Source organism: Cydia fagiglandana, chromosome 7 (genome assembly GCF_963556715.1).
Source record: "Cydia fagiglandana chromosome 7, ilCydFagi1.1, whole genome shotgun sequence".
Lineage (NCBI taxonomy): Eukaryota > Metazoa > Arthropoda > Insecta > Lepidoptera > Tortricidae > Cydia > Cydia fagiglandana.
Window position 1 is genome coordinate 10,097,650 of NC_085938.1, and position 24,865 is coordinate 10,122,514.

The 24,865-nt window shown below is 38.6% G+C and overlaps 2 protein-coding genes across 2 annotated transcripts in view; both read right to left on the bottom strand.

Annotated features, from left to right (window-relative positions):
- Position 1: 1 nt before the first annotated feature.
- LOC134665832 (midnolin homolog) lies at positions 2 to 5,976 on the bottom strand. Its single transcript, XM_063522846.1, has 5 exons — positions 5,609 to 5,976; positions 5,399 to 5,486; positions 3,830 to 5,286; positions 3,437 to 3,524; positions 2 to 2,431 (listed from the first exon to the last, which is right to left on the bottom strand). Exons 1-5 carry the CDS (start codon positions 5,806 to 5,808, stop codon positions 2,117 to 2,119), a joined length of 2,148 nt encoding a protein of 715 aa, XP_063378916.1. The 5' UTR covers positions 5,809 to 5,976; the 3' UTR covers positions 2 to 2,116.
- An 892-nt stretch (positions 5,977 to 6,868) lies between these two features.
- The window catches only part of LOC134665810 (ATP-binding cassette sub-family D member 3), a 30,487-nt gene continuing 12,490 nt past the window's right edge, over positions 6,869 to 24,865 (bottom strand). The window contains exons 8-16 of the mRNA XM_063522798.1: positions 24,360 to 24,477; positions 23,929 to 24,026; positions 23,333 to 23,531; positions 22,239 to 22,368; positions 21,194 to 21,368; positions 18,853 to 18,917; positions 12,955 to 13,063; positions 11,117 to 11,221; positions 6,869 to 8,988 (exon numbers count right to left, since the gene is read on the bottom strand). Of these exons, the coding sequence (XP_063378868.1) occupies positions 8,854 to 8,988; positions 11,117 to 11,221; positions 12,955 to 13,063; positions 18,853 to 18,917; positions 21,194 to 21,368; positions 22,239 to 22,368; positions 23,333 to 23,531; positions 23,929 to 24,026; positions 24,360 to 24,477 (1,134 nt within the window). The 3' untranslated portion in view covers positions 6,869 to 8,853. The remainder of the gene's footprint in view (positions 8,989 to 11,116; positions 11,222 to 12,954; positions 13,064 to 18,852; positions 18,918 to 21,193; positions 21,369 to 22,238; positions 22,369 to 23,332; positions 23,532 to 23,928; positions 24,027 to 24,359; positions 24,478 to 24,865) is intronic.

Below are 24,865 nucleotides of genomic sequence, written 5' to 3' on the forward strand. Positions count from 1 at the left end.
CTTGTGTATTTTGTTATGTAACTTTATTCTCCTCACTAGACATGCAAATACAAGGATAAAAACAATTCACGAATTTTCAAAAACTTATAACGAAAACGCATCCTGACTAATTTTACAATTGGTAACAATAGGGTCTGAAAACTGCATATACTTGAAGGCTTTTTAATAATACATAGTTATTCTACACGAACGAGAAAAATCTCATAAATATATCATATTTGAGATCTTTACTGAACCAGTATGGTAAGAGATTGAATACATAAAAGGGGTGAAATAAATGGTGCCATATATTCCCTCACATTTATAATAAAGACAACTTAATGGGCACACGTATGGCACAACATCATTACATCAACGCACCTTACAAACGACAGGCACTTTTCACGATGTGGATCTTTTCTTTAGGATTATTGCTTCTGAATTATTCTAGGGAAAAACAATTGTGTCACTTTGGCCCCTTACCAATATGGGACTCGTCATATTTCATGAAAACAAGCATTCATTACACGGAAGACTAAAATTATAGATATAACTCTGTAACTTAAAATCTTGATTGCATGTTGCTATATGAAGTAAATAGCTTAATATCGTTAATTCCTTTCTAAACTATCAATACTTTAGTATATGCAACCGATTACATAGGCAGAGTTCATATTATATTCACAGTGTTCCGTTATCACACCTAATGCATTTTCTAGGCAGTTGATCATAATAGTCCCTTACATAAAATGATGGGTAATTGGTTATAGATCATAAAAGCACATTACACTATTAGAATTTCTGCGTAATAATTATGTACAAAGCTAGCTTTAGTATATGTCCTCGCATCTGCAGAGGGTCGTTACCGAGGTCTAACGTGTTGGTGTCTCGCATCCTAGCGTCTAGTCGTGCGTTCACATAAAACAAAATAAAATTATTAAGAATATGTAAGAAAAAAAAAACAATTTATTATGTTATAACATTTCCGTGATAGGAGAAAAAGAAAACAAAGAAAATAACTATAGCAAAAACAGTGCCGATTATTTACTACAATAATTATGGAATAAAACGCGCTCGAAATTTACTAAGTATATGAGAAATTACATAACTTAAATACGAGAGGTCTACAATTTCCAAAGTAATGTCCAATGGAACCTACCGATCCTAATGTTATTCCATACAATTAAGCTAGTACAGTGTCAGTTGTTGAACCAATAAAATAAAATATAAATCTAAAAGAAATAACAACAAAAATCAATTTTATCGTCGCACCAGGCAACTCTACGGGAGGTCCTTAACAGTTACCCTTTTACTACAACTAGTGATTCGCTATTCAATCTTGTATCATTTGTACATGCGTATAATAGCACTTATATCGACGTTACGTCTACGTCTGCATCTAGGCGTTGGTAATTTAGAATATGAATACATGGATCTAACCCGCACTCGCTCCCGAACAATCAACTATCGATAATCGCGAGTGTACACTCTTATCTTACCACAAACAACTAACATTTTGCTCTGGAACCTACATACAAGGGATTTCAGTCTATAAGGCTACTGTCTCACGTTACAGAAACGGTTCATTGTTAAAGAGCAAGTGAAAGTGTACTTGTCGTAATTTTACAAGTCTACGCTCGAGACAATCAATGATTTGCATACATTCGCATTTTGAAAATCAGCACCATTGAATCAACATTTCAAAAGCTAACTGACACCATTGTTCAGGAATTGAATTGCAAACGAATGTAACATTTGTATGATTGTCTTCCAACATATATTCATGGGTTTAGTGACGTCGTCGTTAAATTAAAACTACTATCGCTATCGTCCGCTAATAATGATTCCAACATAAAATTATTCAAAGTGAGCTATATACATATGTCGAGTTGGAAGACTCGTGTAAAATGAACGCGCTGTCAAAACGGTTTAACAAAATGGCGGCCGTCACTAAGCACTACAAGTAGTTTGGAGTGTTAGGGCTCAAACGAACCTTCAAAGCGAAAGGCGTTAAGATTTATACGTACATTTTGCAGTAGTAAAAGTAGTGTTAACGGTTTAAGCTTTGAAGGCTCGTTCACGCGCTATCTTAGAATACTAACTACAGAGCGGGGGATGATTAGAGCATGATCGCGTGTTAAGCAACCGTCTCTATTTCTTCAGTCATGGTCGGCTGGTCCGGCGAGGCGAGAGTCTTGGGGGGTCCCCCGGTGTAAGGCAAGGTTTTCATTTTGCGCGCCTCGCGGCGCTGCTTCTTCTGCTGCATGACGAGCCTGAGCTGCTCGAGCTTGCACTTAGTCTTGGAGTTCTCTATGGCCAGGGCTTTGGCGGTGTCGCACTTGTGGCAGGGCGTGGAGCCCGAGCACTGCGCCGTGGAGCAGGTAGTCTGGCTGCAGCTGGAGCATTTCGTCTCCTCCAAAGTGCTGGTTGAACATGAGTGTTTTGGTTCCTTCTGAAATTTGAAGTAATATTTTGATAGAATATAATTCATCAAACCTTTTGATCTATTCGCAAGAAAAGAACCACGATTTCCTTATAATCAGATAATAAATACTAGGGCAAAAATACTCGAAACATGTAAAATAAATACAGCTACACTACCATATTGTGCAAGACTCGCACAATTAGTAGGAACTAGTGCGATAGAGGGACAAGAAACGGGCGTTCATAGATCGAACTCGATAAAATGCTTTACTGCAGCCTTAGTAATTCAATAATGTATAAGCTTCTATTTTCCCACTTATTCTCCTTAATATACATTTGTCCTAATAGTGTATACTTACAATAAAATATTTGAATTTAATTGTGTAGTACCATAAAATGCCCTAATTTCAAATTCAAATTTATTACTGTTAGAGACATTTTATATGCATTTACAGCAATCACCTTCAATCATAGTTACATAATAGAAATGTCATGAAATGCTTTCAAAGTGACAAGTTAAAAGGGTGCCGGAGTAAGATTAGGTATAGCAGCACATAGCAACATAATTTAAGTATGCATTAATAAGACTATCATCGTCGGCTTCTTAAAATGCCTACAGTGCAGCAATTACAATTAGAACTAGCTAACTTGTCTGACACAGCATAAACTGCAAGTCATTTATTTGAACCAATTCAGCTGTTTATCGCATTGCGCAATCGCAGTGTTAAAGTCTAAATTGAATCCTTTACTCTACAAAACTATTTTTTTAGAAAATAAGTAAAACAAAATTTACTGTCTGATTTATACAAGTCAGGGTCTTATAACATAAAATATTTAGAAGTCTGATGATGAGGGTGATTCGTAATCCTTTAATTTCCAAGGAAACTTGATTTTACGTAAAAAGACCGCATAGAAATCGGTCTAACCGTTTGAGAGCTACGATGCCACAGACAGACTATTGGCGTCAAACTTTATGCGTGGGGGTTTAAAATTAAAAATATGTATACAGATAAAAAGGCATATTAAAAAATACCTGAACAAGAGCGATGGGCGGAGCGGCGCACAGCAAATCGTTCAAAATGTGAATAATCGTGGAGATGTCCCTCTTTGGTCGGCCATATCTGGAATTATTGAAAATAGCATGAATAAAATTACAAGTCGACGACCTAAGAGCTCGGCTTCAGGTAAACTTTGATCATTGTTATGCACACAAAGGAATGCAGATGTTTTTTTCATATCCTTTGTGCCTATCACAAGTATCAAGTACGCGGTACAACCTTATTGACGTGGGAATTACATCGATAAGTCGAGGCAAAAAAAAAAAACATTTATTTTAAAGTATGCAATCAATAGAAAATGTTTTTCACAAAATACAAAAACTACCAATAAAGTTATTTGTTTTGAAAAATGAAAAAGTTATGATTACCTGTCTTGCAGAGCAGGATTCAGTGTGCCAGAGAATGTTCCCGAATATATTCCTTTACCATGATGCTTCATGGACTCTATCACAGCTCCGGGGCCCACCTTTGAGCGCACTGACTCTTCAGCAGTTCTGAGATCTATTTTATTTGTCAGTACTTCTTTAGACAGTTTCTTCAACTTTTGCGTGAGGTTCTTTGAGGCCTCTATAAGGGCTTTAGTGTCGACTGGAGGCGTGGGGGACGCTCGCTGCGGCTTCTTGGGCGCGTCAGGAGCTATGAATGGAATTTGTTTAGAAGTAGAGGGAGTGGCTAAGTCTGCGTCTTCACTCTGAGCACTTGGCTGCAATATTAGCTTCCTGGAGTTAGTTATGAAAGGCTCAGTGCGGGAGGTGGACGGCTGCGCAAGGTCGGCTTGTCGAATTTGCATCCTTTTCTTATGTTTATTCACAACAGATTGCATAAAGGCTTTTTGTTTATTTTGACCAATAGGATGCTTGAATTTTGATGTCTTGTGAAGTAAATATTGGAAGCGCTTATTTTTCAAAGGTTCAATGCTTTGGAAGGAAGGCAACGCACCAGAAGCGGCCGGAGTGCCGTGGCTGGTTGTGGCCAGGTTTGAGATCTCTCTATCCATCATGGACTCGTCTTGATCCTCAAACAGGCCTTTGTCAACTGCACTGTTGAATAAGTTTTCCATAGGGTACTCATCAATGGTGCTTTCAGCTAAGAATGAGCTCTGGTCAGTAAAGTTGTCGCTGTCATCACTGAGGGAGCTGTCAGGGGTGAGAGCCGGGCAGGGCGCGTGCGGGGAGCTGCTGGTGGAGGCGAGCATATCATGATGTAATTTACTCTTTGCCAACAAATCTATCAAACTACTTTTTACAGAATTTGCAATTGCCGCTTCTCGGCTTTCAGAGGTAGATGCATCTATAGGACTGGACACCAAATTAGATAAGGACTTGATTGGAGACTGGTCATTCTCTATAGATGTGTCTGACAGATCTGAGAGAGTACAATTTGTGGCGTCTAAAGATTCATCCTTTGTGTCACATGTTTCTTTTTTCAAATTTTCTTCAGCTAAATACAAATCAAAGGCATTTTGCAGTATTTCCAAATCTTGCTTTGCAAGAGTGTGTGTATGTTTTGGCTGACCTAATTTCTCCGTGTCTGCTGTGTCTTCAGAATTTGAAGGTTTTTCTGGTGTGCATTGAGGGCTGGGAGTTTCCCTGGCATCTCGTTTTGTACGAACCGAGGTGCTCTTGGTGGGTGTGGAGGTCCTAAGGGAGCGGCTGCCACTCGCCGCACCCGAGTTCAGGGTTGACAGCTGCAGCTGAATTAACATCATGTGGTCACCTAATCTCATGGTTAAATTAAGTGGAGATTTTCCCGTGAGGAAGTCGTTAACTTGCGTGTCGTTGAGGGACTCCAGCGCCTGCATCACGGAGTTCTCGGGTCTTTGACTCTGTGAACAGATAACGAGCTTAATAGCGAATGTCTAGAGGCAGAGCGGTGTAGTAGATAAAGCGAGTATTGATTAGTGTCAGTGTGTTGTGAAACACGTGACGAGCACGTACCAGCAGGCCCGTCTCGACGCTGGGCAGCAGGATAACGCGCGACCCGTCCAGAAGCCCGTTCTCCTCCAGCGTCCCTTCTCGCAATTGCCTGGGAACACAAAACTCCATATCTATACAAGTTAAAGGACGCGGATGCGTCATCGCACCGACGCAACATTATTTCCGTGATATGTTTGACAATAGAAGCTTGGCGTCTACCATAGAGCTCACCTTTCGCGATGCAACAAGCATATCCGATCCTTAGACACTTTTAACTTCTTTGAGACGAGTTTCTTGAGGTGCTCCACTGTATTTTTACCGTTCAAGCTGATTGAGAAATTACCACCAGTCGTCGTTTGTATGTTCAGCGTTATGTCCGTCGACTGCGGGGAGCCACACCCGTACACTTCTGTTCCCGTAGCGCGTTCCATATTTTACACATATAGTCCACTAGAATTTATAATTCGCTCACTATTTCAACGACGCACTACCTTACTAGGATTACACAGCTATTTTATTGCAAGATAGAAATAACAGGGTCACACGCCAGACCCCCAGATTTGATGTGGCCGTAGACAGTGTGACCAGTCGCCTTCGATATCCCGTTATTTTTTTTTTACAACAGCTGATGCGAAGCGGGCCTCCTTTACATTCCGTTATGCACTATGAAATAAATCAATATTTGAATTTATTTACTCATTCTAGATATCTGTGACTAATCAGTAGCAAATCTTAGAAACGTACATACTTCTTGTTAATATTTAAATAAAACATATGATTATAGCCTTCCAAGAATGTAATCTACTGCTTTATCATATATCGCTTAAACGCAACATACTAGAAACGGAGAAAATACGTCATCGGCCTGCCTGACGTCATCATGACGTCACGCGACGCCTATCGTGGCTTTTTGTGGGAAATTTAAAAGTAGGTTCTCTTTAAGTTCTCTTCCTCAAACAAAAATTACTGAAGCTAATCAGGGATTTCCCTTTAGAATTATAGCGTGTCTCATATTAACTTTAGATTTTACGCTCGATTGATTTAAAGGGTGTTGTTTCTTTGAATATCTTATACGCAGTTATGTCACAGAATAAGTTGTTATGGAGTCAAAGTACAGGTAACCGCGGAAGTGACTATAATCACTTTTATCTACCTACACATCTTATCAATGTTTTGAAATTAAATAATACGCGATCTGAAATGTATGGGGATTCCTAGCGATTGTGCTAGTAGTATTTTATAACGTGTAATATTTAAATAGTAAATTAATAACATTAGCTACAGTATCTAGTATCAAGTCGGAAACAATGCACTTAAAAACCTCATAGATTTGAGTCATATCTATTCTCAAAAACGTGACCATGCATAAACTCTATTCTTAGCTAAAATAAAACTTTGTTGAATACAAGGGACAGCCGCATAGCCCGCCTGTGCCTGCTAAAGGAAAACATACATTAGTCAGACCTTTAGAAGTGTAAAAAAAAGAACATCTATCCTCAACCGTTTTATTTCAGCACCAATCAATATAAAACGTAAATTTAACAGCTATCACAGTTACTTATACTCTAAATACACAATATATAAATTATAATTTAGATTTAAATTTGTTTTATACATTTCTTTCGTATCTAAGCGATACTAACATTACTAACTCAATTAGATGGGTGTATCAACTTTTTCTTGTCACTAGTCGCCATTGTCTCCTGGGTCACTCATAAAATACTAGTTATTTCGTATTTAAATGAACCAAACTTTTTTTGGTAATTATAAAGCCTTTCCATAATGGGATATCTACTAAGCATGTTTGTAGAACATGGTACAGCAGCTCTTCTAAGAAACTATGCTAATATTGTCTCCTGGCTGATGGGACAGAATAACAACAAGAAATAGTTGATCGGCCCAGATACATTAAAAAATTAAATCATTATAAATAAAAGCTTTTTACTGTAGTAAAGCAGGCATATAAAATATATAGAAACAGTAGGATCACGTAAAAAAAAAATCAATCAAAAGACAAATAAAAAAAAATCATGAGCATAACTTTTCATAAAATGCTAAATGAACACTATCAAACGTCCCACTTTTCTTATTCAAATATAAGCTTAAACAATGTGATACAGGTATAACATTCAATAAAAAAATCATACAACACACTTAGTTATTTTCTGTAAATAAATAAATCACATTAAAACATCACAAATATTAAAGGATTTTAGAAGATTATTAAGTAGTGTAGAAACGGAAGTCTCGAACTCCTCGGTAGATATAGCGGTACAATAATTTGGAAGATTACTTTTTTTAATTGTTCTTGACTTAACTTCCGAACTTCAGAGAGTTTTGAGCCAAATGTTACAAACGTAAACAGATACATCTATTTAAATTATTATGGCCTCTCCTAACTTCACCAAATTTCAGCATTTAGTAGAGCGATTGAATTCGTTCCTCCTACTTAGCCAGCTATTATCTAAAAGCGCCTGCCATTTGTCGCAAAATCCTTAGAGATTTCCATTTACAATTAAATAAATTTTTCGTCGAGACAGTAATCTTAAACTGCCGCCTATTAGGTATTGGGTAGATCAGACAGTATCTAAAAGTAAAGCAAATAATATAATAATTTAATAAACAAATAAAATCGCGTTCTATTTAACTACCACCTAGTACTTCAATCTTACAGGAATGAAAATTAACACAGATGAAATTTTCCAAATGTTTGAGTAGGCATACATGTACAGTCACCTGCTATAATATATTACTCTTCGAAGGCCGCAAAAATATGTGACACGCTCTTATGGCTCTACAAATAAGATAGTATCATATATTTTTACGGGCTTCGCAGAGTAACATATTATTGCACGTGACTGTACATGGGAAATATTTCACTTAATATTGCACAATAATATTATGTCATCAAATTATCTACAATCAAAATTAAGTTTATATTTACAACAAGCGTTAAATTTATCTAGCGTCATTAGAAATATTTTATAACGTTGGCAACATTGATTTTAAATTTTAATGTATAATATTTCATAAACATTCACTATGGTCCCTATCGTAAAACAGCTTGAACTTTCAAAAGTCGGTGTGAAATAGTGCTTTGCAATTTATTTATAGCATTTAGGTAATATACCTACAGCACGAAATACATACATACATTATTATGGGCAAAACATTTATTACAGGAAGCTATCCCTAAGGAATGATACAGAAGTAAACTTAAAAAAGAACATTGTTAGCCATATGCAAACATGATGCCACATCACATGGTGATTTTCATTTTCATTCAATTCAATCAAAATCATACATTCAAATCAATAATTTAAATAAAAATCTGTACGTAACGTAACGTAACAAGCAATATTGCATCGATTTCGCGGACTCAAATATGTAGTCGTGTAAAAACGATTTGCCATTCGCAACTAAAGCACCATTTCACCGCCAAGCCATTTTGAACCGTCTGATCATTACAATAAAGTTCACGATCCAAATTCCTGCGTGTCGCCGTCTATCTCCTCAAAGACGTAGCCACCGCGGCCGTCCATCTGCAGGTAGTGGTCGTGGTGCTTCCATAGAGACTTGCGGTGAGATACCGTGAACAGAGATATACCCATCTATTTGAAAAAAAAAAGATAAATTAAGAAAAGGGATACGGTGGACCATAAAATTATACATACAGTATGTAACTGAACGAAAAGCAATTACTCAAACCCGTTAATGTTTAGGTCATACTAAGCAATTTTTACTATGGGACCAACACCGAAATCGCGAAAAAAAAATTGGCTCTCCCATAGGAAATTTCAACATCAGACTAGCAAAATGTATGAAACATCCAATTTTTTTCCGTGTTTTCGGGGTTGGTCCCATAGTAAAAGTTGCTCAGTATGACCTAAACATTAACGGGTTTGAGTAGGTAATTGCTTCGTTCAGTTATACATACTGTATAATAATTAATAAAGCACAGTTGTCACATCAGGAAATTATTATTTAGCACATAAAATGCTTTTCTTACCACTAAGTCACTAAGTAGCTTTTTCCGGACGCGTCATAGCAATAGCGGATGGGAGACATTCTTAAAGCGTGTGCTGTGTGATTGGCTAAAATAATTCCACGGTAAATATAAACTTATCTTGATGACTAACGGGGTTATCGATATCAAAGAATTAACTGAATAAAACCCATTTGAATACGAGTACTTACTTGAGGTAATTTACCAGTTATCGTTATAGGAATTCCCTTTTTGCTAATAGTTACGGACGTTTATTGTGTTATTATGAACCAAATACGTATAAACGAGTGTAGGTCTTTCTTGAATGTTCTCGTAAAGTAGGCACTGTGCATCCTAATCCCGATTGTTTTATTTAGTTTAAAAAGGCAGACTAATAAATGTTATAGATTTTAATATCAATAATCTTACGTCTTTTTAGGATAGGTACAGTCAGCAGCAGAAGTTGCTAAGCGGGTGAGGTGTTCAAAATTACCTAGACACGCTCTTATTCTCTTTTTTGAGAACACCTGGCCCGCTTAGCAACTTCTGCTGCTGACTGTACTTAAAATGTAGTCATAGCCGATAACTAAGAGGTAAACATTATCGAAGATAATGACACCTTGTTCCAGGGTCTAAAAACTTTAAATATAATGTTCCATATTCATGACACTGGTTTATTATCTATACTATAAGGTAAATTAACTGTGGTTTAATAGTCTGTCTTCGTTTTTCCTCTAGACTTTTCATGTGAGAGGTTTCCCCACTATTGATTCCTTGTATTTATTAAATAATATATGGTATGTTATAGACATTTTTAGGCAATTCCGCAAGTTTAGTAAAACTTGGTTTCTTTCGTGTCGTGGATCCTTAAATAATCCATGTCAGAGCTCAACGGTGTTGACAGCCCCTGGCCGTCGCGTCCATCAGGTCTAGTTCCTATAAGTAGTTCGTTTTTTTAGCATTAGAAATAAGGTAAACAATCTTGATGTGTCTTTTAATTGAACAACACATTTTAAAAATAAGTTACTGCAAATATGTAACAATTATGAATCTAATACGATCATTTATATTCTTCTGCTTTTATAAGTAATAGTTATTGATTTTTAAAAAGCGTTTTTCGATTAAATGACATGTCAAAATCGCTTACCTTCTATGAAGTTCTAATGCTAAAAAAACGAACTATAGCAGGAGAATAGGCATGCGGGGCCATTGTTAGCTGTGCTGTGGCACATATACTTACCTTAGGTAGAGTAGCCACGAAGCAGACCTCATCTGGCTATACTTAGCTTGCAAAGGCCAACCTATAGTTCGTTTTTTTAGCATTAGTAAGAACTTGCAAGAAGGTAAGCGATCTTGACATGGCTTTTAATTGAAAGGCGCTTTTTAAAAATCAGTAACTATTACTTATGAAAGCAGAAGAAAATAAATGATCATATTAGATTCATAATTGTTACATATTTGCCGTGACTTATTTTATAAACGTGTTTTTCAATAAAAAGACACATCAAGATTGTTTACCTTATTTCTAATGCTAAAAAAAACGAAGTATAAGACCTCTAAAGTGCCTACCGCAGAAATAGAATTTTCGATATCTGCCTCTCTATCACATGACTATGCAAAAGAGATCAAGAGGGAGATAAAGAAATGTCTACTTTTGCTTTCCGATTCCTGTTCAGCACCTTTCAAATGGACTGGTTCTTGTCGGGCGATAGTTGTTAACACAGGTATATATATGTGTAGTGTTGGTGTCTTACCTCTCTGCAGTATTGGTACATCTGACCCTCGACGTCTACAGACACAGCGCTGGTGCACTCATCCAAGATGGCGAACTGCGGCTCGTGGTAGAACAGGCGGGCCATCTGTGACAAACGAATATATTCAATGCTTATGCTAGGATCGGCGTTGGTTGGAGTCGATGCGCACCCAAAAAACTGTGCTTAAAGTTCTTAAACTGCAGAAAACAAAAATTGCACCTCTTTGAGATTCCTCAAGCTGGTGATTACTTCTTCGATTTGCTTTTCTTTTCAAAACTTCTTCGACCTCTGTAGTATTCGTCTTTGCTGCTGTGTTCGACATTTTCATCCCAATGGAGATACATAGAGCTTATGACTGATAGAGTGTGTGATGAATACAGTTATTTATTACCTACAAAACGTAAACGTGATAAGTCAGCATGTCTGCTGTCCTATATTTCAGTTAGAAAATACGTTGACATAATAAATGCATTGAAAATGAATGAGGAAAATCTTAATAAACAATTATAGCTAACGGGTACCAACATTTTCGAGTAATTCAATTTGCTCGCAATTTACTTACATAGTAAACTGCGGAAACAATAACTCCTGCATATAAACAATAAACGTGCAGAGATGCATACCCAAAGCCCAAAGTCAAGGATCTTTATTCTTAAATTTGTACTTTAAAATATTATACTCCTGATGAGATAACGAAGATGAATGGGGATGAATACAGGGTTGTTTTGTAGTATAATGAGATCGAGAGTGCCGATTGTCTTTTGTTTAACTGTTGAAGAGTCAATAGCATAACATAAACAAGAGGGGTAATAATCCATAGAGTTTAAAATCTATTGTTTCGAAAAGGATCTGTTTGTTTGTACTAATCGTTTAATCCTATTGTTGTAAGGTTGGGTTGTAAAGGAACTATAAAAATTGTTTAAAATACAAAACTACTAAAGAATTTAATATTTTTAAGGGCACATGAAGTAAAACAACTAGTCCTTTTGTGGATGTAATTGATCTCTTTCTTTTGAAAACAAAGTGAGAGAGACGAGCGAGTCGTATCGACGATAACAAAACAAAAGAACCTGTCTAAACTGCAAGACGCAATTCAAGACCAAAAAAAGTAAGACAATGTTGCCACTGCAATCATTTGTTTGTAAAATAGTAAATTCCTTTTGATAAATAATCAAGCTAAGATAATTTATTTATTTGAAATTTTACTCCTACGATTTAAAAAAAGTATTTTTATTTACTTATCTTTACATAAATACAAGACGCGCTAGTAAAAAGTGGCACTTTGTTTACTTTTTTTGGTCTTGAATTACGTTTTGCAGTATAGTCATTGTTTCTTGGATATTCAATTTTATAAACCTTTTAGGGAATAACATATTTTCATATAAGACTATGATTCTTTGAAACAAAACAAAGAACATTAGGTAATTATTAAATAAAATAAAAAAACATACAAAACCAAACCAATAACCACTAATCAATTAACCCACCCCGAGTTATTCCAGGCGCAAAAGTTCCCACCACGCTCGCTGTTTCCGAGTTGAATCGCAATAGACAACCTTTGCACCAGGAATGATCCGGAGCGGGGATCAAGACCCCTCTCACGCAAGCGACTCCCGAACTCCCTAAAGAAGGAACTCTCTCTCTCTCTCTTCCGAGATATATGTCCCACATGGTGATGGGGTCAGCTTTCCGTGTCTTTCGCTTCCACTTCGCCCGATCCTCGACGTCGTTTTCGGACACCTTGCACTCAATCATACCTTTTAGCACTACTAAATTAAACAATGAACTATTAAATTGTATTAATCTTAATGAGTATCGATGTAATAGTAAAAACTTACAGCTATTCTCTGCTTCTCGCCGCCGGAGAGTACGTCCATCCAGTCCTCCACGGCGTCCCAGCCGCCCTCGCGGCTCGTCAGGTACGCCAGCTGTACGATCTCTAGGAACCTGAGATATTACGCAAACGAGAACATTAGTTAGTAAATCTACAAATTAAAACAATAATATTTTTCTAATCCGCGATATAACGTGCTAGTCAATCAGTGCTAAACCATTATACTTGCGTATTTTTACATGCAATTAAAGGAGAATGGGCAATTTGTCCCATGGATGTATACTATTGAGACATACCTCGTTTGAAAGGGCTTACACGTAGCATTAATTTGTTGTATGACACCAACTTTGGATAACGTGCAGGGACTGAGCTATTTAAAAAAAAGTGTGACGCATATAAACTGTTTTTTTAGAGTATACTTGTTATGTAGCTAGTTGTTAGGTGTTTTATACGAAAGACCATGAGAAATGGTACACTTCAGTGTACCAATACCTACGTTTAAGTACGTAAAGGGCTGGAATTAATTGATAAAAGTTATGCTTGAATTAAAAAAACTGTAATTAAACACTTAAGCTTGCTTGTATACACAAGCCATATATAACAATTAAAAGCCATTTTTATAAGGTATTTTTAGAAAAGTAGACGTACACTTAAATGCTTGCAGGGGCTGAGATATAACTAGTTTATTAATTAATTCATTGTGGTAAATGCCGCTTTCATTGTTCTACCTGACACTAGATGGAGCTTTTGTAGAAGAATAGGCATTTTTACAATTGTTATACATAAATGAGACATATATTATTTGGAAGGTGTTAACTTTAGCATTAATTTCTTATATGACACCATAGGCCGAAAGTATCCAGGGAATATACTATTAATTATTTCGATCATGCACTGCGGCGTAAGTTGGAACTAAAAAATGTCACTCATCTAGGCTTCGTTTTCTAACTATTTACATCACTTTGCATGCCTGTAATATAAAGTTATTGGATTTCGTAAATTATTACTGGTATAATTCTTATATTTTCGTATATAATCAAGTCGCACTAAACAACTTAAGTATGTATTTTCAAATCCTCTCTAGTACTGACATCTTGCGTGCAATAGAAGAACCAAATAAGCGGCAAATGCTGGGTCCACATAGTCGCATTTAAACGCTCTAAAATATCACTGAGAACTAAGAATTCACGACATCACAAGTTTGTTTAAACCTGAATGTTGACAATAAAACGAGAGGTCACCATGAACATCGTAAGTTTCATATATATATTTGTCTCATTTTGTTGTTCTTACATATTCCAGTAATAAAGCAAGATAAACGAGACATAAGTTTCGAAGTTTGCGGTGGGGATATAACCCTGGCGGTCAGGCTAAGTGTTCTATAGAACCTAGTCAGTCCAGGCCAGATGATCAGGAAAAAAATTGGCGTCAATCTCATGTAGCGTCCACTTGATTTATCTCTCTGCAAGAAAGTATAAGTAGTGAAACATTCGAGCCGGTACAGACGGACTGCAACTCGACTGTAACTTGTATAGGAACTGCACGCCAATTGCAACGTTAGTACTTGCAGTCCGTCTGTATCGGCGCTATGAGTTTGCGTCGCAAGTCGAAGGTGCGTTTCTTTCGTTTGCCTTAAAAAGCACGATAAAATGGTAGCTGTATGACATGAATAATATAAGTAGGTGTATATATATATATATATATATATATAATTATACATTATTAAATAAAACCTTTCAAAACTTTAAGTATATTATATTTATTTCACGCAAACTAAGAAATATTTCACGACATACATTTTCTATAAATATTAGCAGGACGAGTCAACAATTCAACATAAAGCAAGCATCGGGAATAAGTATGAATAAGTAAGTACATTAAGATTTGGGAATGGCTAGTGCGCAAATCTCGGATCATTTGCGAAACGCTCGCTAAGGGCGTCCGAGTGGGTGCCGTCCTAAGTCCATAAAATCCGTCGCATTCAAACATTCCATTTTCAACCGAAGCTGCACTACTGCTCCGATACTACTGCAGCGGCCCGAATGCATCGGTGTTATTGTCAATTTCCACACTAAAATGAATGACGATACCGACTGCACGTAATATGGTGATTTTAACGCACTTCCGACCGCAGCTGCACTACTGCTCCGACACTTCGGTGTAATTGTCAATTTCAATAGTAAAATTAATGACGAGACCGACTGCACGTAATATGGTGATTTTAACGCACTTCCGACCGCAGCTGCACTACTGCTCCGACACGTCGGTTTAATTGTCAATTTCAATTTGCGCCTGTGAACGGGTTCCAGCAGGCGTTCTACATGACATTAAAGCTCTCCAAACGGCCTCTACGTGTTGGATCTGTATCCCCACGCAAGCCTATCAAAAGACCGGGATTTATAGGCCCGTGAAATCCAGAAATTAATGACGAGACCGACTGCACGTAGTATGGTGATTTTTGCGTAATATATTGCACGCTGCAGCAGCGCAACGATCGTATACCGCACGTCAAATCTGTCAAGGAACTGAAATGTCTTTGGTCACAGATATTAGTAGTTCCAAGCAAAGAGGATATGTAACTACTACGTTCTAAGGAGTTTATTATTACACACACATGTACCGAAAGAAATAGCATAGCTTATCTCTGTCTATTTGTGTCTGGATACTAGTTGGTACTACGCAACCACAGTAGATTACAGTAGTCTGTGCTAAGGTCGCGCACGGTGCGATTAAGGAATGGAAAGGAATTTCCTCCGGTGCGCGGATGAGGCTCCCTGTCGATTTTTCTCAAGGGTCTATACAGTATGGAGTTCTTCAAAAATGAAACTCGGACTCGGACCCGGTCTCGGACCCGGAAACGGACCCGGACTCGGACCCGGACTCGGACCTGGGCCCAGAAAACCACTATGATACCTTAACTAAATAAACAACTATGATTACCTACCATAAAATTAATGTAGGTATAAAGTACGATGATGCCAATCTTACTAGCCCCTCCCGCTTAAACCCCCGTACACCGCACGGAATGCGCCATTAAGTGGGTTAGGTTTGAACTGCGATCCTCACAGAACCGAACAAGGATTAGGTTAGGTTAGAACTGCGAGCCTTACAGAAACGGAATGCTACTTGAAAAGTGGGTTTGATTAGGTACGAACTGCGATCCGCACAGAACCGAACTGCTATCTGAGGAGTGGGTTAGGTTAGGCTAGAACTACGACCCTCATGGCTCCTCTTCACGATGGGCCAACGTCGGCCACTCCAAGGGACGCATTTATGCGTTAGAGGGAGCAAGTGATATTGCTATCTCATTCTACCGCATGGCTGCGTCCCTTGGAGTGGCCGGCGTTGGCCCATCCTGTAGAGGAGCCATTATACAGAAGCGAAATGCTAGTAGAAAAGTGGGTGGTTTTACCTCCTTTTCTACATAGTGTACCATCTACAATAATCTTTCATCGGCCCCCATGGAAGTCGGTTTTTTTTTCTTAAAAATTATTACAGTACAGTTTAGGCCTGTATAAACGGTTAATTCCGAGCAAGTTAGCTAACCCTGTAATGCGCAAGTGGCCCTAAATGTATATCATTTTAATGTGGTTATGTACCTTCTGTGTATCAGCCAGTTCATAACATACGTATCCATGCACTTTACTATACAATTAGTATGGCAACTTGGGTACCTTTAAGTTGGGGCACCAGAAAAAATGGTTCTAGTTTGTCTTTTCTGGTCCTGAATGTTAAAGCTCTGAAAGGCAATACAAATATTTATTTACAATGATTGTTATTTTTACACAGACACCGAAGGTATACAATACAACACAAATACTCTTTATTCCACATCTCATTACACCTTACCATGTGTGGTAGATATGATGCGTATAAGGGCCACACAACACTAGCATATGCCCCCTTATTCATAAATGTTTACTAAAGTTGATAAGCCGATAATAACGTTTGTCCCTTTCCATCATACCAATACGTCAGAAAGGGACAAATGACTATGAAAGGGATAAATGGCTTGCCAACTTTAAGTAGTTAACCTTTAAGAATAAGGGGGTAAATAGTCAACTCTATGGCTCTTATAACTGCTACTAAGTATGTAAATGCAATGTCGCCACAGAACTGTGCAACGATGGCATTTTGCATAGCGTTGACTATTTAATTTGATGACTACAGGCTATGAAAAAGAAATGATGATGTTAAGTAAGATCGATTTGGATCTCATTGGTATTTGATGAGAACTGCTAACAAGTAAACGCTTCTATTGACAATTTTGGGCAATAATCCATCCATAAAGCGCTTTACCAGCAGAGCAAAAATGTGCTACATTTACATGTCACGTATACGACATTTTTTGGAAGGAAGTATAATTTATTAACACAATCATTTATTATGAAATATAGGTAGGTAACAATTAAGGCATTGACGCTGACGGACTAGCGATTTAACGCGGCAGGTATAGTAAAATAATGAATACGCGTAAGTCCTCTAATGTGGCTAGAAGCAAGTAAAATTATTACATCTGGCTCTGAAAACAATAGCATGTAAAATAATTAGGTAATGTCTTACCTGTCCATTTACAAAGTTGCGTGTATCAGAAGTCGATCATGTATGATTGTTTGAATTGTTTGATAAGTAATTAATACAATATAGGTACATGAGGCATAGGCGCATTTAAAATACGCTATTTTGTAGAGACCATGTTCATTATTTTAAATTGTATGTTTTGACAATTATTGACAATGTTACATTGAGCGTCATCTTGACATTACTTTAGAAAGTCCATAGACGTTGGTAAACTATCTATATTTTTTAAAATGATGGAGTAAGACTGTCGAGATTACCGCAATTTAGAAATGCTTTACGTCAAGTTGAATTTTGACTTGTTGCGACATCTAGCGGTGAGTAGAAAAATTAAGGCTTAATTAACCACACTTAATTAACTCATTAAATGGATTTATTTCGATTCCTGCAAGCGTATGACCTCAGCTATGTTATACGAAAAATAGCTTATACAAATACTTTTCACATGATATACATGACATGTGTATACACTCTTATTCCGCTGTACAGCAAGTAATTTTTAGTATGACGATTTTGTAAAACTGTAAACTCAAACCCTTTAAATACTTTATCGTTGGTGTTGATACAAAAACCATAAAGCATTCTTCATATTCTTTCTATTAAAATACGCTACAACTTATTATATCAAGCGTATTATGAAAAATAACTGCTTATGTGCGCAACTTTTTTTTGTATATAGCTCGGTCCCTGCAAGGTGTCTAAGGTTGGTGCCATACAATAAAATGATACTACGATTATGAGCTTCAAAACGACATATATCTCAACAGTATACATCCATGGGACACTGCCCATACTAAAGTGCCCATTCTCCTTTCCCACCCTCCCACCACAATAATAAATACGCAAATAAATATAACAAACCACCAAAAGTACAAAACACGACACGTATTTCGCCTCTTTACGAGGCATCCTCAGGAGATACTGGAGATGTTGACGGTCTGACGTCCGGCAACGGAACGGACGGTTTGTTTTAATTATGGTTTTCAACAATGTAACGCCTGATTCTATTAATTAATAAACCTACACCTAATAAGATTTGCACAGAAAGGTTTGTAACCGTCACCTTTTACTGTATGCGGAATATCATAGTTTTCTGTTGAATCACGTTAGTTCTTGCATCGATTGTCCTCTACCACAAATTGTGGTACAGCATGTTCACCTGTTTACGTTTCCTCCTTGTTACATCTTATTTGAAAGTACATCTATCAAGTGTATCTATCAAGTATTCAGACATAATCGTACCACGTAATTCATAAATACAATAACTTTCTTTATACAATTGAAACATACGTAAAATAAACTAATAGAGCATGTAATTGCCCACCTGTTCAGCTGAGCATCCGTGCGGCCGCGGCGGACCATCTCATCCCGAGTTTGAGGGTAGATCACCTGGACAAAATGAACACTGTATAAAAAACTGGTCAAGTGCGAGTTCAGACTCGCGTTTCAAGGGTTCCGTACATCACACAATTTTCAACAATTTTTTTTTGTATACACGGTGTAACATGACGAAACCGAATAATTTCAACAGCGTATTCCTGATCATATTTAGAGACAAAAATTTCCTACAAACTTTTTTGAAATTCGCCTAGTTTCAGAGTTAATACCAATTTAAAAAAAACATGTTTTTATTGTTACCTAGTGCAAAACGCCCTTTTGATGGCGATGTTGCTGCTATGGGACGTAGTCTAAATATCCTTATTGATAGATGTCAAAAAGTGACAAGTAACACTTTGCAAAAAGTAGGTTTTACGAATAAAAATTAATTTTAAGTGACAAGTTTACAAAAAATTGAAAAAACAAAAAAAAATATTTTTTTTTGTTTTTTAGCGTAATTGACCTAAACTCATATTACATTTTTTCCGTCTTTTGACCTCAGAAATGCGTGGTTAAAATTATTCGGTTTCCTCATGTTACACAGTGTATACATGAAACGTGACGTGAGTGAAACGTCTTGAAAAACCCGAATGGGTCAATCAAAAACAGATGTAACATGAAGTTTTCTGGCGTGGCGTGGTGGCGTATATCTCTGCAAAGTAGCTTAGATAGGAAGATTAAATGCCGAACAGTAGTACAAGTGTCCAAATGCGAAGACTGAAGACCGAGCTCCGCCTAGGGCTATAGCTCGGAGCGTCCGACGGGTCGCGCTTCCTACAACTTCCGCAAGTGTTTTAAAAGCGAATGCCGAAGAGAGATAATACCTACAGGGTGGCCAAAAAATAAGTGCATTCCCGTAGCCGGGGAGGTTTTCGGATTATACTGAGCTTTACAACTTTTACTATGGGACCAACCCCGAAATCGCGAAAAAAAATGTATCCTCCCATAGAAAATGGACCATCCAAAATTTATGAAACAGCCATATTTTTCCTCGAGGTTTCGGGGTTGCACGTTGGCAACGGGAATACACTTAGTTAATTTTTTTGCCACCCTGTATAGTGCTTTTTAAAACACGTAACAATAGTAACCTAATCAATCAGTACTACACTTGTACCAATGCGGCTGTGTGCCAGATACAGCCTAGTCACATTTTTTGTCGTCATTTCGACTCACGCTTGAAGTAAAGGCACGCCTCTTCGGGACACTTCGGGCCTTCGGCCTTATGCGGATATCGGCCTAGGGCCTTCGCAATAGCTGTCTACATCACGTTTCACTTAAACCATTGCGGCTGTGTCCCTAAACAAACTAAACCGCATTTTTGGTCTTAAATCCGACTCACGCTTGACCGTAGATTTCTAATAGGTTTTCCTGTCATCTTTAGGTAAAGGACTATTTTGTGTATTTTTTTCAGAATTTTAGGCCCTGTAGTTTCGGAGATAGAGGGGGGGGAATGGTCATTTTTTGTCTATTTTCTTGAATAACTTCTAAACTTTTTATCGTAAATTTATAAAAAAAATATATTTGAGATTCTCACAACGTGCTCTTTTGTTTGATATGTAACACGATATAGTTTGCAAAACTTTGTTTTTAAATGTTATCTTTTACCCCCCAAAAGTAGCCCTTATGTTTAAAATTCATTTGTTGACGTTGCATATCCGTCTTTGGGTCACAGACTTACATATGTGTACCAAATTTCAACTTAATTGGTCCAGTAGTTTCGGAGCAAATCGGCTGTGACAGACGGACGGACAGACAGACGCACGAGTGATCCTATAAGGGTTCCGTTTTTTCCTTTTGAGGTACGGAACCCTAAAAAACACTAAGGGCTGATTTTAGTTACATTGCGGACTGTTGGTTACGTCCAATTCAACCGACCGATCAAAACCCGCAATGTAATGGAACTCGCATGCGCGTTCTCGCATCGTCTAAATGAGCCCTAAACTAAACAGGGCTTAAATATCGGCAGGAAGACGACCAATCATAAACAACAGATCGTCACAATTAGATGCACGCGCATCAAAAGGTATGAAACCTCGCGGTCATAACTACGTTACCATGTCGCGCAATGCGAGCTTTGCATAATTATATCTTGTCGCGTATCTTTAAATGAACGAAAGCCAATTGGTTGCCACACGCTTTAATTAAGTGATAAGAATGTCTTCGTAAAAATTCAGTTCATTACACAACGGGTACCACAGTGTGGCACTAACAATGTAACAATGTATTGTCAGTCAAATTGGTTTTGCTATCGAATGGGTCACATGTCTAACAACACCAAGGAACCTTACCTGGTCTCTAAGGGTCCCTAAGGTCATGTAAGGCCTCTGCGGCACGTAGAACAGCTTGCCCTTGGGCGGCTTCGTGAGAGTGCCCCCGAAGATGGGCCACAGTTCACCCAACATACGGAACATGGATGACTTGCCGCATCCGTTGGGTCCGCATACCAGCACGTTTATTCCTGATCTGAAAAAACATTACAGTTAGAATTGTTATCCACTAGACTAGAGGACCGTGATCAGTATATTACTGGATGGATAATGTATTTTTTATGATGTAAGGACCTCCTTAATGTAATCTTCTTAATGTAATCTCTTAATGTAATCGCTTCGCTTCGGTTAGGCAACCGAGCAGACGAATCGCCTGATAGGAAGCGATTACAGTCGCCCGATATCATTGAAGGTAAGTAAAGTAGTAGCTCTGTGAGCTGTAAATCTTGCGACACAAAAATAACCGTTATCGAACATGCTCACAAAACTTCACGAGAATCTGTTGAGAAATACGACCTGTAGGGGGTCCCCTCTTCCTTCACGAAGTCAGCGAGAAGTAGTTTGGAGTAAAACCACAGAAAGGACACTTGTTACAAAACTGAAGTTTGACAGCGATTCAGGGTCGAATCATGCTGTTCCTTCCTGTTGCACTATCCCTTTCGGCTATTTAGGGTTCGCAAAATTCAAGGTCATTATGTTATCGGTGGTCGTGCACGCGAAGGGACGTCAAGTTGTGTCAACACTAATAATTGTTCGGAGCAATGCTGAGAACGGAGCCGAATTTGCCCGAAGTCAGGAGTGTCTCCCCACTGGTAATACTGGGGCATTCCACGAGACTGTCGCCTACATAACGCAATTCTTCTAATACTTCTGGAAATGCTGAGTAAGCGATATTGGGTCAGGTAATATTTCATGACTTGGCTAACAAATTGGCAGTATATTCTCGAGATTCACGTATTTCATTGAGGTAGCTGCCATACATGGCAAAAGCGTTATGTAAGCGACAGTCTCGTGGAATGCCCCTACTATGGGATTTTGGGTACCGCAAACGTCACCGTCAACTAACTTGACTTCGAAGGAGAGTTCCTTGATGAGCACGTCGCCGTTGGGCGTGACGAGCGGCACGCGGTCGAAGCGGATGATCTTGTCCTGGTAGATGATGCGGCCCGCGCCTGGCGCCATCAGCATCGGCATCACTGGAGAAATAGTTACTTGTTTTACAAGGGGGCAAAGTTGTTGTTTAACCGCTCGTGTTAATATTGATACCCGAGCAAGCGAAAGATTCCAAAATTGATATCTTGAGCGTTGCGAGGGTTTCAAAGCACGAGGGTTAAACAAAATTTGCCCCCGAGAGAAACACAACATTTTTCACCACACCAACCCGAAGCAAATATTAAATGTAAAATATCAAACAAAATCAAATCCAAATGAATGTTATTATTTAATATTTATAATCCAAAATCATCATTTAAAAGTCAATTCTACCGGCAAACATAAGAAAACATCTCAAAATTTGTATTCGACTACTTTGCCTCACATGTGAATAAAATGCAACTTTGCTATTAGTTTGTGAAGTGCAAAGTAAGCCTTTCCGAGCTGGTGTGGCGACAAATACATTATCATGATCTGCTAAACAAAGGCAAGGAACATTACAAAAACTAGGTTTCAGTGGACGCTCGAGCAGCGAACAAACCAGCGGGTCGTTCGGCGCGTCCACGTTAAACAAATGCAATCGTATGCGAGCGTCCTCTGCGTAGGTACTAATCAAGTCCTTTGGTCTCCTGACTGTATGTGCCGTTGGACGCTCGCCACTGAGGCGTTCTTTGTTGACCTTGGAAAAAACGGTTTTCTTCTGCTGTTAACTCCCACAACATTCACCAGATCCTTAGTCTAACTTCCCATACGCTAAACTAGTGGTTATGGCATCCCATACGCTAAACTACAGTGGTTATGGCGTCCCATACGCTAGACTCTATAGCGCTTGGAGACAGTTTTTAGAGTTTACAATACCTACACTTACCGCCGTTCCCGTTCTCCACCTGCCCCACCATAGTCCTGGTGTACTTCCCCTGGTTCACGTCAGACAGAACAGTCCGCAGCTGCGTCACTCTCGACCTGAGACCGGCCAGTTTGCCCCGTGGCTCGACATGTTTACTGGACACTTACCGCCGTTCCCGTTCTCCACCTGTCCCACCATGGTCCTGGTGTACTTCCCCTGGTTCACGTCAGACAGAACAGTCCGCAGCTGCGTCACTCTCGACGTGAGACCGGCCAGTTTGCTCAACTCCCGTCCAGAGAGGACGAGGCGGCCGATGGCTTCAGCCATCTTTACCAGCATGCGCCCGTACGTGTAGTAGTGCTGCGAAATTAAGGAGATTTTACTAATTGACACTTGTGCATCGACGTTCCTAGGTCAAACGCATAGAGAAACCGGCCAAGTATGAGTCAGACTCGCGGGTTCCGTACCATTACGCAAAAAACGGCCAAAAAGTCACGTTTGTATGGGAGCCCCACATAAATATTCATTGCAACAGAAATACATCATCTATGAAAATGTCAACTGTCCATCGCGGTTCACTTGCTTCAATCCCAGACCATTCATTAGATTATTGTTCATTGTTAGATAAACAATAAATGGATTAGTCCCTCCTCCTCGCGTCGGTATCCTCAATGCTGAGGGTCGTGACCATCTCGTCGAAATAGTTTTGTGCGGACCACTTGGCGCCAGTGGATTAGAAATGGATTTGTAAAAGTACCTTAAACCTGTCGTTGTCGGTTCCCGTAGTGAGCAGGTTGTGGTCCATGACAAAGAAAGGTCGCGACACCGCGTAGAATCCGACCGTGATCGCGACATCTACACATATAATTTAAATTTTGTATAGTCTGATAGTATGACGTATCTCATTGTTCGAATACGGCTGTCGAACAATGAGATACGTCAAATACTAGATACTATTAGATAATTTACGTAAAGCAAAACTTAATCCCTACAGGGCTTCTACAGGGATCATATTAATAAATTTCGAATTGACCAAATCAAAGTCAAATTGCTCATTACAATCCACTAGAAAACAGCTCATGATTTTCAAACTACTAAAGCTATTTTTACCAAACAGCCAATGTAACTCGATTAAGTAAACATTAAAATAAATAAAAACTTGAAAATATCGGTTAAAGGATAACTCACACTTGGCGATGATGTTGTCTATGAAGCCCATAGCGACGCGGAAGTTGAGGAAGTTCCGCAGGTGCCGCGTCAGCTTGTAGAAGCTCGCTAGAACTGTCAGCTGCTCGCGGTGGTTGCCCTGCACACATACATTTCTTATGAACACACAATAAAGGCTTGTGCACACCGGCTGCGTGTGCGTGACGTGCACGTGCGCGTGCGGCGTTGTAGTATACAGATCCTTATGCGAGCCGGCACACCGCTTGCGTGACGTGTGCGTGTGCGGCTCCAAAATTTTAGCGCACGCGCACGTCACGCACACGCAAGCCGGTGCGCACAGGCCTTAATACATTTTTCCGTCCGTCAAAACAATCAATGGAATTTATATGATACACAATTCCTCGAATGGTGAATAAATATTCTCGTTGCTACTAACACACACGTAAATAATCTTAGTACATCTTCATTAAGCTTTAGGTTACGTCAAACATGTTTTGCATATGACAAAACAATTAATAATGAACATG

Coding starts and splice junctions, on each gene's coding strand:
- LOC134665832 (XM_063522846.1), bottom strand. CDS start 5,808: ATGGAACGCGCTACGGGAACAGAAGTGTACGGGTGTGGCTCCCCGCAG. Junction 5,287..5,398: donor GCGTCGAGACGGGCCTGCTG/GTACGTGCTCGT, acceptor ATCTGTTCACAG/AGTCAAAGACCCGAGAACTC. Junction 3,525..3,829: donor AATCCTGCTCTGCAAGACAG/GTAATCATAACT, acceptor CAATAATTCCAG/ATATGGCCGACCAAAGAGGG.